This window comes from Hypanus sabinus, chromosome 6 (genome assembly GCF_030144855.1).
Source record: "Hypanus sabinus isolate sHypSab1 chromosome 6, sHypSab1.hap1, whole genome shotgun sequence".
Classification (NCBI taxonomy): Eukaryota; Metazoa; Chordata; class Chondrichthyes; order Myliobatiformes; family Dasyatidae; genus Hypanus; species Hypanus sabinus.
This window is the reverse complement of record NC_082711.1, coordinates 6723162-6736590: the sequence shown is the minus strand read 5'-3', so window position 1 is coordinate 6736590 and position 13429 is coordinate 6723162. Positions and strand designations below refer to the sequence as shown.

The window sequence follows — 13429 nt, the reverse complement described above, 5'->3', positions numbered from 1 at the left end:
CCTGCTGGGCCCTCCTGCCCTTACGGATGGACTGGGGATGCCTGAGCACAGGGACGTACCTGACTGATCCAACTCCTGTGTGCATGACCCCTCCGCAGGACAAGTCAGACCTGGACGTGGAGAAGGCAAAGAGTACACTGATCCTGTGTTATGGCTACCTGACATTACACGCTCCCCAGGACCGGATCCTGGCCAGGGTGCAGAGAGACGTCGTCAAACATGTCCTCAGCCACTTCAACACCAAGGTATGAGCTTGCTGTTTCCCAGCTCTCTCCCCGAACATCCCAGTCCATCCGGCAGCATTCCACCTGAAGGCAACTTCTTCATGGGTGCTTGGTGTATGGAACGAGTTGACAGGGAAGCAATGAAGGCAGATGTACTTACAGTGGCAGCTTCACTCTGTGTCTGTGTGTGGAGGGAGTTTCACTCTGTGTCTGACCCCGGGAGTGTGTGATGGGACAGTGTGGAGGGAGTTTCACTCTGTGTCTGACCCCGGGAGTGTGTGATGGGATGGTGTGGAGGGAGTTTCACTCTGTGTCTGACACCGGGAGTGTGTGATGGGACGGTGTGGAGGGAGCTTCACTCTGTGTCTGACACCGGGAGTGTGTGATGGGATGGTGTGGAGAGAATTTCACTCTGTGTCTGACCCCGGGAGTGTGTGATGGGACGGTGTGGAGGGAGTTTCACTCTGTGTCTGACCCTGGGAGTGTGTGATGGCACGGTGTGGAGGGAATTTCACTCTGTGTCTGACCCTGGGAGTGTGTGATGGGATGGTGTGGAGGGAGTTTCACCCTGTGTCTGACCCCGGGAGTGTGTGGAGGGAGTTTCACTCTGTTTCTGACCCTGCGAGTATGTGGAGGGAGTTTCACTCTGTGTCTGACCCTGGGAATGTGTGATGGGACAGTGTGGAGGGAGCTTCACTCTGTGTCTGACCCTGGAAGTGTGTGATGGGACAGTGTGGAGGGAGTTTCACTCTGTGTCTGACCCTGGGAGTGTGTGATGGGACGGTGTGGAGGGAGTTTCACTCTGTGTCTGACCCTGGGAGTGTGTGATGTGACGGTATGGAGTGAGTTTCACTCTGTTTCTGACCCTGGGAGTGTGTGATGGAACAGTGTGGAGGGAGTTTCACTCTGTGTCTGACCCTGGGAGTGTGTAATGGGATGGTGTGGAGGGAGTTTCACTCTGTGTCTGACCAGGGGAGTGTGTGATGGGACAGTGTGGAGGGAGCTTTACTCTGTGTCTGACCCCGGGAGTGTGTGATGGGACGGTGTGGAGGGTGTTTCATACTGTGTCTGACCCCGGGAGTGTGTGATGGGACAGTGTGGAGGGAGCTTCACTCTGTGTCTGACCCTGGAAGTATGTGATGGGACGGTGTGGAGGGAGCTTCACTCTGTGTCTGACCCTGGAAGTGTGTGATGGGACGGTGTGGAGGGATTTTCACTCTGTGTCTGACCCCGGGAGTGTGTGATGGGATGGTGTGCAGGGAGATTCACTCTGTGTCTGACCCCGGGAGTTTGTGATGGGACGGTGTGGAGGGAGCTTCACTCTGTGTCTGACCCTGGGAGTGTGTGATGTGACGGTGTGGAGGGAGTTTCACTCTGTTTCTGACCCAGGGAGTATGTGGAGGGAGTTTCACTGTGTGTCTGACCCTGGGAGTGTGTGATGGGACGGTGTGGGGGGAGCTTCACTCTGTGTCTGACCCCGAGAGTGTGTGATGGGAGAATGTGGAGGGAGTTTCACTCTGGGTCTGACCAGGGGAGTGTGTGATGGGACAGTGTGGAGGGAGCTTTACTCTGTGTCTGACCCCGGGAGTGTGTGATGGGACAGTGTGGAGGGAGCTTTACTCTGTGTCTGACCCCGGGTGTGTGTGATGGGACAGTGTGGAGGGTGTTTCATACTGTGTCTGACCCCGGGAGTTTGTGATGGGTCAGTTTGGAGGGAGTTCCACTCTGTGTCTGACCCCAGGAGTGTGTGATGGGACAGTGTGGAGGCAGTTTCACTCTGTGTCTGACCCCGGGAGTGTGTGATGAGACAGTGTGGAGGGAGTTTCACTCTGTGTCTGACCCCGGGAGTGTGTGATGGGATGGTGTGCAGGGAGATTCACTCTGTGTCTGACCCCGGGAGTTTGTGATGGGACGGTGTGGAGGGAGTTTCACTCTGTGTCTGACCCTGAGAGTGTGTGATGGGACGGTGTGGAGGGAGCTTCACTCTGTGTCTGACCCTTTTTTTTTATTATTACAAAATCCTTTATTACAAATTTCGGTGCTATACAATATATACAAAACAGTGGCAAACACAATTACTGCACTACAAATAGACAATAGACATTACACCAGAATGTTGCCATCTCTATCCACGATGGCATTTACACCCCGCGGAGCCCAACGGTCTCGAAACTCCTCCAAGGCCACTGTGGACTGCGCGTGTTCCTTTTCAATAGTTACCCGAGCACGAACATACCCCCTAAACATTGCCAGGCAGTCTGCCCGGGGAGATCCTCCCGCCACCCGTTTCCAAGACCCTCGGATGGCGGATTTCGCCAGCCCCAGGAGCAAGTTGACTAGGACATCCTCATCCCTCCATGCCCCCTTCCTTACTGGATGACCATATATAAACAGGGTGGGACTAAAACGCAGCCAGAAGGCGAGAAGCAGCCCACGCAAATATGCAAAAAGAGGCTGCAGCCTCACACACTCCATGTACATGTGGTACACGGTCTCCTCCAGCCCGCAGAAGTGGCATGCGGGTGGGAAGTCCATGTACAAACTGAAAAACTTATTGCAGGGCACTGCCCTATGCAGTACTCTCCAGCCGAGATCCCCCAGGTGCATGGGAAGAACCCCGGCGTAAAGGGACTTCCAGTGGGGACCCTCCTCACCTCTGGGTGGAAGGACCGACCGCCATGGCGTGTCGGGACGGTGTACAAGGGCAAGGAAGTGGAGGATGTGGAGTAGCAGCCCATACAGATACCTCCTACTTGCATCCCTGAATGGGACTGTGGGTATCGATGAGAGACGGCTCAAGTTGTGCGGACACGGCTCCCGGAGAAGATTGCGGGGTCTGGGCCCGACCAGCAGCTTGGCCTGAGTCGGTCCACACAACTGAGCCGCACCGACAGCCACTGAGGTAGGGCAAGGGCCGGCCAGGACCTCGCCCTCCGCCTGAGGAGGGGATTCCCGGCCTGAGGCGACCATGTTCCAGACTCTCAGTAGGTCCTGATAGAAGCCGGGCAGACTCCGCAAAGCAGTACGGCTGACACCCGCCGGTGGTAGCCGCATGTCTTCTTGAAGACAGCAGCCCCTCCGGAGGAAGAAAGTCGCCAACACGTGCCACCTGGGAGGGTGCTCGGCGTACAGGAATCTCTGCAGAGTCCTGAGGCGGAGAGCCGCCAGCTGCGTTCGGACGCACACCAGCGACTGTCCGCCCTCTCCCACTGGGAGACTCAAGACCGCTGCAGAGACCCAGTGTTTCCTGTTGCCCCAGAAGAAGTCCACTAATTTCCTCTGCAGTCTTGCAACAAACGGGGCAGGAGGGGCCAAGGTGACCATCCGATACCACAACATGGAGGCCACCAGCTGGTTTATGACCACCACCCTGCCTCGATAGGAAAGCACCCTGAGAAGGCCTGACCAGCGCCCCAGCCGGGCCATGACTTTCATCTCCAGGTCCTGCCAGTTCGCCAGCCAGGTCTCCCCAGAAGGACTCAGGTAGATTCCCAGATAGAAGAGACGCCGAGTACTCCACTCAAAAGCTCTCATCTCCTCCGGCAGGGAGTCCACCTGCCACTGACCCACTAAGAGTCCGGAACATTTCGCCAAGTTGATCCTGGCGGAGGATGCTGCCGAGAAAATGTCTTGGCACTCGCGCATCCTCCGCAGGTCATTGGGATCTGTCATCATGAGGAGTACATCATCGGCGTAGGCCGAGAGGACGACCTCCATGTCCGGTTCACGCAGAACCAGACCTGTCAGCCTTCGCCGTAGGAGGCTCAGGAATGGCTCGACACAGATCGCGTACAATTGACCGGACATGGGGCATCCCTGACGTACTCCTCTCCTGAAGGGAATGGGTGCTGCCAGTGATCCATTGACCTTAACAAGGCACTCTGCGGCAGAGTAGAGAAGCCGAACTCGGGCCACAAAGTGTGGTCCGAGCCCAAAGGCCTGCAGAGTGCCCACCAGGAAACTGTGGTCTACCCGGTCAAACGCCTTCTCCTGGTCAAGAGAAAGAAACGCTGCCGGGGTCCCAGTCTCCTGGTACAGGTGGATCAGGTCCCGTACTAGGTGGACATTGTCCTGGATGGAGCGGCCCGGGACTGTGTAAGATTGGTCAGGATGAATCACCTGTCTCAGTACTGAACCAAGACGGTTGGCCATTGCCCGGGCGAAGATCTTGTAGTCCGCGCACAAGAGGGAGACCGGGCGCCAGTTCTTTAGCAGGCGAAGGTCTCCCTTCTTGGGCAGCAGGACCACGACAGCTCTCCGCCATGAGAGGGGCAATTCCCCGGTGGCTAGGCTCTCCCCTAGAACATGGCTGTAATCGACCCCCAGGACATCCCAAAAAGCCTGATAAAACTCCACACTCAGACCATCTAAGCCAGGGGATTTACCCCTCCGGAGTTGCCGAAGGGCAGCAGACAGCTCCTCCCCAGTCAGGGAGGCGTCCAGACGCGCTGCGTCATCAGGGCTGACCTTTGGCAAATCTTCCCAGACCTCACTGCACGCCCCCGCATTTGACGGATCCGGTGAGAATAAGGACCGATAGAAAGTGCGGACTTCTTCGATAATTTCGTCAGGATCCGTGATGGAGGAACCATCAGCAGCCAATAGCTCCACCAGCTGCTTTTGAACTCCCCACCACTTCTCCAACGAGTAGAAGAAGGGTGAGCCGCGGTCCAAATCTTGCAGCATTTGGATCCGCGACCTCACATACGCACCTCGGGACTGCTGAAGCTGCAGATTCCTGAGTGCGTCCTTCTTCTCCTGGTATTCCTGCCACGTTTGATGGTCTCCACCGGTCGAACCAAGACGGGTCTCCAGGTCAAGCAACGCTCTCTCAAGCCGCTCAATCTCAGAGTCCCGCCTCTTTGTCGACCCCCTAGTGTACTCCCGACATAAAAACCGGATGTGGGCCTTGCCCACATCCCACCACAGCCGTAGGGAGCAGAACTCTCTCCGTCTCTCTCTCCAGGCGGCCCAGAACGCTCGGAATGAATCATGGAATCGGCTGTCCTCCAGCAGCCGGTTGTTAAAGTGCCAATACCCGGATCCCACCCGAGGGTGCAGAGGAGTAAATTCCATCCACACAAGGTGATGATCCGAGCACGACACCGGCCGCATGGAGGAAGCCGACACGCGGGAGACATAAGCTCGAGAGATATACAGGCGGTCTATCCGGGAACCCCCCTCTCTCGATCTTCTGGAGAAGGCGCTAGAGTCGGGGTGAAGATTCCGCCAGCTGTCCACCAAGTCAAAGGAGCCGACTAGCTCCTTTAACTTTTTCGCTGATGCCGGGTCGCGTTGGAGGCCCGAGCGGTCCTCCACCTCGAGGGTACAGTTGAAGTCTCCCCCGAGGACGACGCAGTCCCCCGGGTCGATGGAACTCAGCAAGGTGGACAGCTGACAGAATAGGCGCGTCTGCATCACCCCGCGCCTCGGAGCGTACACGTTGATAAAATGTAACGGTACACCATCCAGGTGCACAGCCAGGTGGAGCAGACGGCCGGGCACAACATCTTGGACTCCTACGATTTCTGGCCGGAAGGTTGGGGCCAACAGGATCGCCACCCCACTAGAGTTGGAGCTAAGGTGACTCATGTAGACCCCGCCCTGCCACTCCAGGAGCCAAGCGGACTCGTCCCCCGGGGCGGTATGGGTTTCCTGCAGGAAACTCACCGCGTATCTCCCGTCCCTGAGGACTGAGAGATTGTTATATCTGCGGAGAGAGCCCCTGCTACCATTTACATTGAGACTAGCTATGGTAAGCTTCATGTCGGAAGCACACTAGGCCTCAGCATCAGTCCCCTTCCCACTGAGAGCGATGGCGCCCTCAGCCGCACTCTCCCGAAGAAAACCGAGAATATCCTTTGCTTTCCGGGCCCGACTGCTACCATCGCTACCCTGTGACCCACCATCTCCCGAAGGAGCGAGGCTGCTTTTCATCCTGATGTCCCGCACCAGGTCATCCAGGAAGGATTTCAGCTGCCGCCTGTCATTCCCTGACACAGCATTCCTCTTCCCCTTCCCCTTCCGTCTGAGGATGACCCTCAGGGACTTCACCAGCCTCGGCATGCTAGGCTAGCGAAGCGAGGCTAGTTTAGGCCGATGCTTTGCACCAACGGAGGAGTGAATAAACTCTCTGATCTCCTCCACAGGTATCAATGGGGACTTCTCTGGAGGGGTGAGGATGTCCATTGTCTCGCTGTCAAATGAATCCCCCTCCAACCCCTCACTGCAGACAGATCCCCCACCGTCCTCCTCAGGTGGTGTATAAGGTGGCTGCCCCTGTAACCTACACTGCACAGTGGGTACCTCCCCCATACCTTCCCGCTCCACCATCGCAGCAGTCTTACCCACAGTTGCGACGATGGAGGGAAAATCCCAAGGGACTCCCTGCAGGCCATTAGTTGATGGGGTCGGCATGCAGGTTACATCACCCTCCCCAGGAGACAGGCATGAAGGGGACCCCAGCAGCTCTGGCCCAATGGATTCACTGGCAGCCTGATGCTGACTGTGAGAGAGCCTGGTCTCCTCTCCACCTGTACTACTTAATACATTTGCCTCCAGGGAGGCGCTGACTGCTAAGTCCTGGGTGGAGGGCTCCGGGTCTGTTTTAGGCGTGCAAACAGGCCCAGCACTAGCTTCATGCATAACCACACCACCCACCCCAGGACTGGTGTCTACATCCGGGGATTCAGGGTTAGACACAACTCCCACCTGGATCCCCACCCCTTTCTGGGACTCCCCCTCATCTGCATTCTCTGCTCTCTTGGGGGAACAATCCCATCTCCTCTTCAAGCCGGAGGAGCACACAGGTGCGGAATTCACCGACAGCGCGGTACTCTCCGCTCCTATCGCCCCGTCCAACCGTACGCTTCCCCGAGTCTCCCCCTCCACCTCAGGGCAAATGGGCGTGAGCTCTGCGGTCTCGGGGGCCGACTTCTTCACGTGTTTCGACTTCTTCCTCGCTTTCTTGCCCCGCCCGGACTCCACCCCGTCCCTCGCCTGAACCTCCCCACACGTAGCCCCAGGATCACCCGCCTGAACCACAGGGGTAGGAGCAGACGTAGGAATAGGGGCAGGGTTAGAGACAGGGTCAGGGGCAGGAGCAGGGGTCGGCACAGGTGTTGGAGCAGGGATGGGATCAGGGGCAGAGGTAGCTGGGGCACTGGTTCCCGAAGTGGACTCTCTGGGTTTTCGGGTGCTAGGACAGTCCCTCCGAAAGTGCCCCACCTCCCCGCACGCATGGCACCGTGGGCGCTCAGAGCTCCAATACACCTGATAATCTACCCCCCCGTGCCGGACAGTAAACCGTCCCTCAACTTCATCCTCCCTTTCCAGTTTCATGAATACCTGTCGCCGGAAAGAGATTACGGTCCGGAGGGTGCGCCTCCTGAATTTGTGCCTGATGGCAGTTATCTCTGACCGTACTTGCCCCAAGCGGGCCAATGCGGGAAGCAGGTCCTCGTTGGGGATGAAAGGCTGTACGTGACCGAGGACGATGCGTTGTGTGGGAGCTGTCACTAGCTCCATCTGTAAAAAGATGTTCTCCACCGTGATCCCTCTACTGAGGGCCCGATGCACCAACTCATCATTCCTCAGGTAAAACACCGCCTTCCCGAACTCCTTCTCAGCGGCCAAAACACCATCTCTCCCCAACAAGTCCTCCATGGCCTCCGCGCACTTTTCCAGGGTAGTTCCAGTTCGCAAAATACATTGCACCCCGCGTTCAACTTTCACCGTCCGAAACAGGGCGTTGTCCGAGGCCGGAGAGGCAGCCGCCTTTGCATAACTCCCCGAAGGCCTGCGACTCCCCGCAGACTGGTCCGGCATGTTACTTGTGTGTCCGAACCGAGAATGATACGGTGGTGCTGGTTATAAAGTCTCGGAGTGAGTTGAGTAACTGGCGGGAAAAGTTTGTACTCGACGGTACCTTGCTGGCCCAATGCCAGAAATTCCAACGCCAGGAAAGGCTCCGTTAGTCCTGTAGAAACTTCCAGGCCGTGAGAGGTCGAGACGTCCCAAACGACGGTTCAGCTCCAACACCGAACGAGAATCCCGACGATAGAGATGGAAGGAGGTTGCCCCGATGTCAGTGGGGACAAACAATGTCGTTTGCCTCCGGTTTTGGGAGCGAAACTGCTTCACGGCGAGTTGCCAGCCGCCACAGCAGAGTGCTACGCAGTTCGAAGCCGTAAACGAACCCCGTCCAAACTGGCAGAAAAACTCCAAACGAAGCTTCCACTCTAAACCAGCCGCTCACTTAGAAGTTCAAGGGACGTTGGAAACCAATTTCCAAGCCATTCAAGACCTTCATAAAGTAGTTTTTCCCCGATTTCTCCCAGCGCAATCAGAACAGCTCCACTCTGTGTCTGACACCAGGAGTGTGTGATGGGACAGTGTGGAGGGAGCTTCACTCTGTGTCTGACCCCGGGAGTGTGTGATGGGACGGTGTGGAGAGAGTTTCACTCTGTGTCTGATCCTGGGAGTGTGTGATGGGACGGTGTGGAGGGAGTTTCACTCTGTGTCTGATCCTGGGAGTGTGTGATGGGACGGTTTGGAGGGAGTTTCACTCTGTGTCTGACCCCAGGAGTGTGTGATGGGACGGTGTGGAGGGAGCTTCACTCTGTGTCTGACCCCGGGAGTGTGTGATGGGACGGTGTGGAGGGAGTTTCACTCTGTGTCTGACCCCGGGAGTGTGTGATGGGACGGTGTGGAGGGAGCTTCACTCTGTGTCTGACCCTTGCACTGTGTGATGGGACGGTGTGGAGGGAGTTTCACTCTGCGTCTGACCCCTGGAGTGTGTGATGCGACAGTGTGAAGGGAGCTTCACTCTGTGTCTGACCCTGAGCGTGTGTGATGGGACGGTGTGGAGGGAGTTTCACTCTGTGTCTGACCCTGGGAGTGTGTGAAGTGACGGTGTGGAGGGAGTTTCACTCTGTGTCTGACCCTGAGCGTGTGTGATGGGACGGTGTGGAGGGAGTTTCACTCTGTGTCTGACCCTGGGAGTGTGTGAAGTGACGGTGTGGAGGGAGTTTCAATCTGTGTCTGACCCTGGGAGTGTGTGATGGGACAGTGTGGAGGGAGTTTCACTCTGTTTCGGACCCCGGGAGTTTGTGATGGGATGGTGTGGAGGGAGTTTCACTCTGTGTCGGACCCCGGGAGTGTGTGATGGGACGGTGTGGAGGGGGTTTCAGTCTGTCTGACCCCGGGAGTGTGTGATGGGACGGTGTAGGGGGCAGTTTCACTATCCTGGGAGTACAAGCTGACTTGTTGGAGTTGAGTGGGAATTTTCTGGTTACATTAACTCTGGGATTTGCTGATTTCCTCTCACTTGTCTCACAGGTTCTGGGCATTAAAGTTGAAACCAAGGTAGAGTGTGACCCCTCAACTCCATCCATACTGGTTTGTCCTCTCCCTCTCCTCCAGAGGAGTTTAACCCTTCCCTGACTCGCATCCTAAGCTTCACCCTCTGTCTAACCTCTGATCTCTGTCCTGGGATTGTTGTTGGCTCTGCGTTCGAGTTCCCAGTCCATCAGCCTCATTCCCGCCACGTCACTGTCACCTGCCTTGGAATCCGGGCCAGGGAGAACATTCTGGACATCAATTTATTCTGAAGTAGGAACACCTGGAGTCAGTGTGGACGGGTGGAGGAGTTCACTCTGGCAGTCCCATTGAGAAAGGAAGACCCGTCTCAGTGGTCTGTTGTGCTTGGTGGAGGCCACTCAGTCCGTCCTGTCTGTGCTGGCCCAGTGTGAAATTTCTCATCCCAGTCCCATGGTCTGTAACCATCCCCTCCCTCCGTGGGACCTCCTGCCCACACGCCACAGCACCACAAACCCTCCAAGGCTCTCCCCTCTCCTCGTGCCTTCATCCTACCAAAAACCCCTTCCTCCCTCCTCAAGCTCCTGCTCCCAGACAGAGACACAAGGAGCCGCAGATGCTGGAATCAGGAATGACACAGAACCTACTTGTGGAACTCGGGGGGCCTGTGGAGGACGGGCACCATTTCAGGTTGCGCATGGAGAGAATAGAGGGGGAGATGACTGCTGCAGTCCGGAGCAGGGAGGAAATCTGCCTGTCTCACCCTCCTCGGGAAAGGCGTGATTGATTTGGAAAACGTGCATAGATGTAGCCAGCAATTGAGGCCCTGAGTTGTGGGGGAGGGTTGGGCAGGCTAGGACTTTATTTACTGGTGTAGGAGACTGAGGAGGCCACAGTAAAAAATAATTACCATAAATTAGGATCGGAAGTCGAGCAACAGGGGAGGTGGTGTTCATGGTCCATTGAGAAATCAGACGGTAGAGGGGAAGAAGCTGTTTCTAAAACATAGTGTGTGTCTTCAGGTTCCTGTACCTCCTCCCTGACTGTAGCAATGAGAAGAGGGCTTGCCGGCGCTGGGTGATGAGGGTCCTCAGTGACGATTACCACCTTCTTGAAGGTGACCGCGATGCTGGGGAGGCTGGTGCCCACAATGGAAATGACCGAGTTTACAATTTCTGCAGCTTTTCCGATCCTGTGCAGTGCCCCCCCCACCCCCATTCCAGACGGTGATACAACCATTTCGAATGCTCTCCACGGTACATCTGCAGGAATTTAAGTACTGATTCTCCTCAAACCCCGAATGAAGTACAGCTGCTGGCATGCCACCTTCATGGCTGCATCCAGGATGGATCCTCAGATGTCGACACCCATACAGTTGAAACTGCTCACCCTATCCACGGCTGTCCCTTCGATGAGGATTGGCACATTTTCCCTCGACTTCCTGAGTTCCACTGCGAATTCCTTCAGATCGGATTGCAGTCACAATCATATCAAATGCCTCTGGAGCTTCCCCAGCAGCCTGTGTGCTCCTCCCTCTCCCGAACGTCCTGGATTCGAGGCAGTGAGCCTGGCCTTACCTGCGTCCATCCTGTGAATCCAGGTGGATTGTGCCTCCCCCTGAGGGAGCAGGCTCAATGAAGCCAGCCAGAGAATGCAAGGATTTAAGGAGTTGATCTACCAGTCCAGACTGGTAACCCTGCCCCACAACCCTCTTCTAACCCAACCCCACCCTTCTCCTGTCAAATGCCCTCTCCAACTGATCCCTGCACAGGCACTGTTAGAGCTCAGCTGAAGTGCCTGGCATGGAACAGGAATGTCCCACACTCCAGAGGAAGGGGTCTGGGGACACCCGGTTTATGCAATTACCACTTCTGGGTTCTTTCTCTCCACATCTCTCCAAAGCTGCTTCCTGGACTGTAACCTCTGATGTCTGTTTGCAACTAATTCTCTGCCTGCTTTTCTGTGCTCTGACCTGTTTTGTTGGTTTTGCCGTTGCCTGGGTTGTGATCTCTCTCCCCCCCCCCCCCCCCAGGATTTGACCATTAAGCTCAGTCTGATGAAGACCCTCACCCTGATAGCCAGGGCAGTTCACGCCTGCGAGAAGACCCACCCCTACACCTTCTCACAGAAGGGGGAGCTGTTGCTCTACATGCAGGTATGTTAGATTGGGATGTAGAGTTGTTTAACTGCACTGTGCTTCCTTTTATTTTTATATAATCATCATCATTATGTGCTGTGTCATATGACATCACCATCATGTGCTGTGTCATATGACATCATCATTATGTGTCGTGTCATATGACATCATTATGTGCTGTGTCATATGACATCACCATTATGTGCTGTGTCATATGACATCATCATTATGTGTCGTGTCATATGACATCATCATGTGCTGTGTCATATGACATCACCATTATGTGCTGTGTCATATGACATCATCATGTGCTGTGTCATATGACATCACCATTATGTGCTGTGTCATATGACATCATCATGTGCTGTGTCATATGACATCACCATTATGTGCTGTGTCATATGACATCATCATTATGTGTCATGTCATATGACATCATCATTATGTGCTATGCTGTATGACGTGGGTGATCATGGGTTCCTTGACCATGATTGCTCTTGGCAACTTTTTCTACAGAAGTGGTTTGCCCTTGCCTTCTTCAGGGCAGTGTCTTTACAAGACGGGTGACCCCAGCCATTATCAATACTCTTCAGTGATTGTCTGCCTGGCATCAGGACTTGTGATATGTACCGGCTGCTCCCATGATTTCACCTGACCCTGATCAGGGGGCTACACATTGCCCAAGGGTGACCTGCAGGCTAACAGAAAGAAGGAGTGCCTTGCATCCCTTTTGGTAGAGACATATCACTACCCCGCCAGGCTATTTTTATATAATCACCTACACGAGATATAAAATTTGTGTCCTATGGCCACTTTATTAAGTTTTACAAGAACCAAGAAGAAGCAGGGGTCAAAAAAAAGAAAGACCTGACTGAAGAGTTGCTGTGGCTGTCTCATACTCAGACGAGAGATAACATGAATTCCAGTGAGAACAATTAATTATAGAATAGTCAGATTCTCCTGGCGTGAGGCCTCAAGAAGCTTCCTAAAAGAACTATAGAAGCAACTGTAACCCTCTGGGTCGCCTCAGGCTCGCTCAGCTTATTCTCGTCTAGGGGGAGCAGCCTTCGGCCCCGCCGAAGAAGGTGCTGCGTGATGTCCCCACCTCGCCCAAAAACAGACAGTACACCATATGCGATTAAATGAGTACAATTTATAAAGGTTACTATAACTAAGTGATTAATAACGATACAGTATATATGAAGAGAAAAAATAAAGAACAGGCGCCAAACTTGTCAAAGTCCAAACCATTTCGTGCACAACCGTTGGAGCTCAATTACTGAAGTCTTCTGGCCACCATTCGATCCCCTCCGAACTCCTCGACTCGCAGCTCAGGACCCTCCGAAGTGGTCAACCAAGCACTTCTAGCTTCATCCCCGCTCCTCGGAGTACCTCCGGGCCTCGGACCCCCGCTTGGGGTCTGTTCCTTGCCCAGCTTACAGCATTGCGTCCTCTCTCTCGACCGCCTCGCGCCGATCTCCCCAAAAGCCCGTCAACAAAAGCTTACAGACTCAGAAGAAAGAACATTAATCCCCATTTGGTTTACAAAGGAATACAATTCTCCCAGCACTCTCTCGCAACAAAGAAGCATTCCTGCTAGTTAACAAAACAAAAGAAGCCCTTTTGATTACGTACACAGTTACAAAGAAAAAAGAAGAAACCCCCTTTACACAACTATACCGTTATATATTGGAAAACTGTACAGAAGAAACTTACTGATTTTCTAGAAACACATTACTTCTCAGTAGGA

The 13429-nt window shown here is 54.7% G+C and overlaps 1 protein-coding gene across 4 annotated transcripts in view; it reads left to right on the top strand.

Annotated features, from left to right (window-relative positions):
- The window catches only part of mroh1 (maestro heat-like repeat family member 1), a 170424-nt gene that overhangs the window by 112803 nt on the left and 44192 nt on the right, over positions 1–13429 (top strand). For all 4 annotated transcript variants that reach the window (XR_009512556.1, XM_059971605.1, XM_059971608.1 and 1 more), the window contains exons 22-24: positions 99–245; positions 9564–9590; positions 11575–11697. Coding sequence is in view for 3 of the 4 variants with exons in the window: in XM_059971605.1 (XP_059827588.1) it covers positions 99–245; positions 9564–9590; positions 11575–11697 (297 nt within the window). In the remaining variant the exon portion in view is untranslated. The remainder of the gene's footprint in view (positions 1–98; positions 246–9563; positions 9591–11574; positions 11698–13429) is intronic.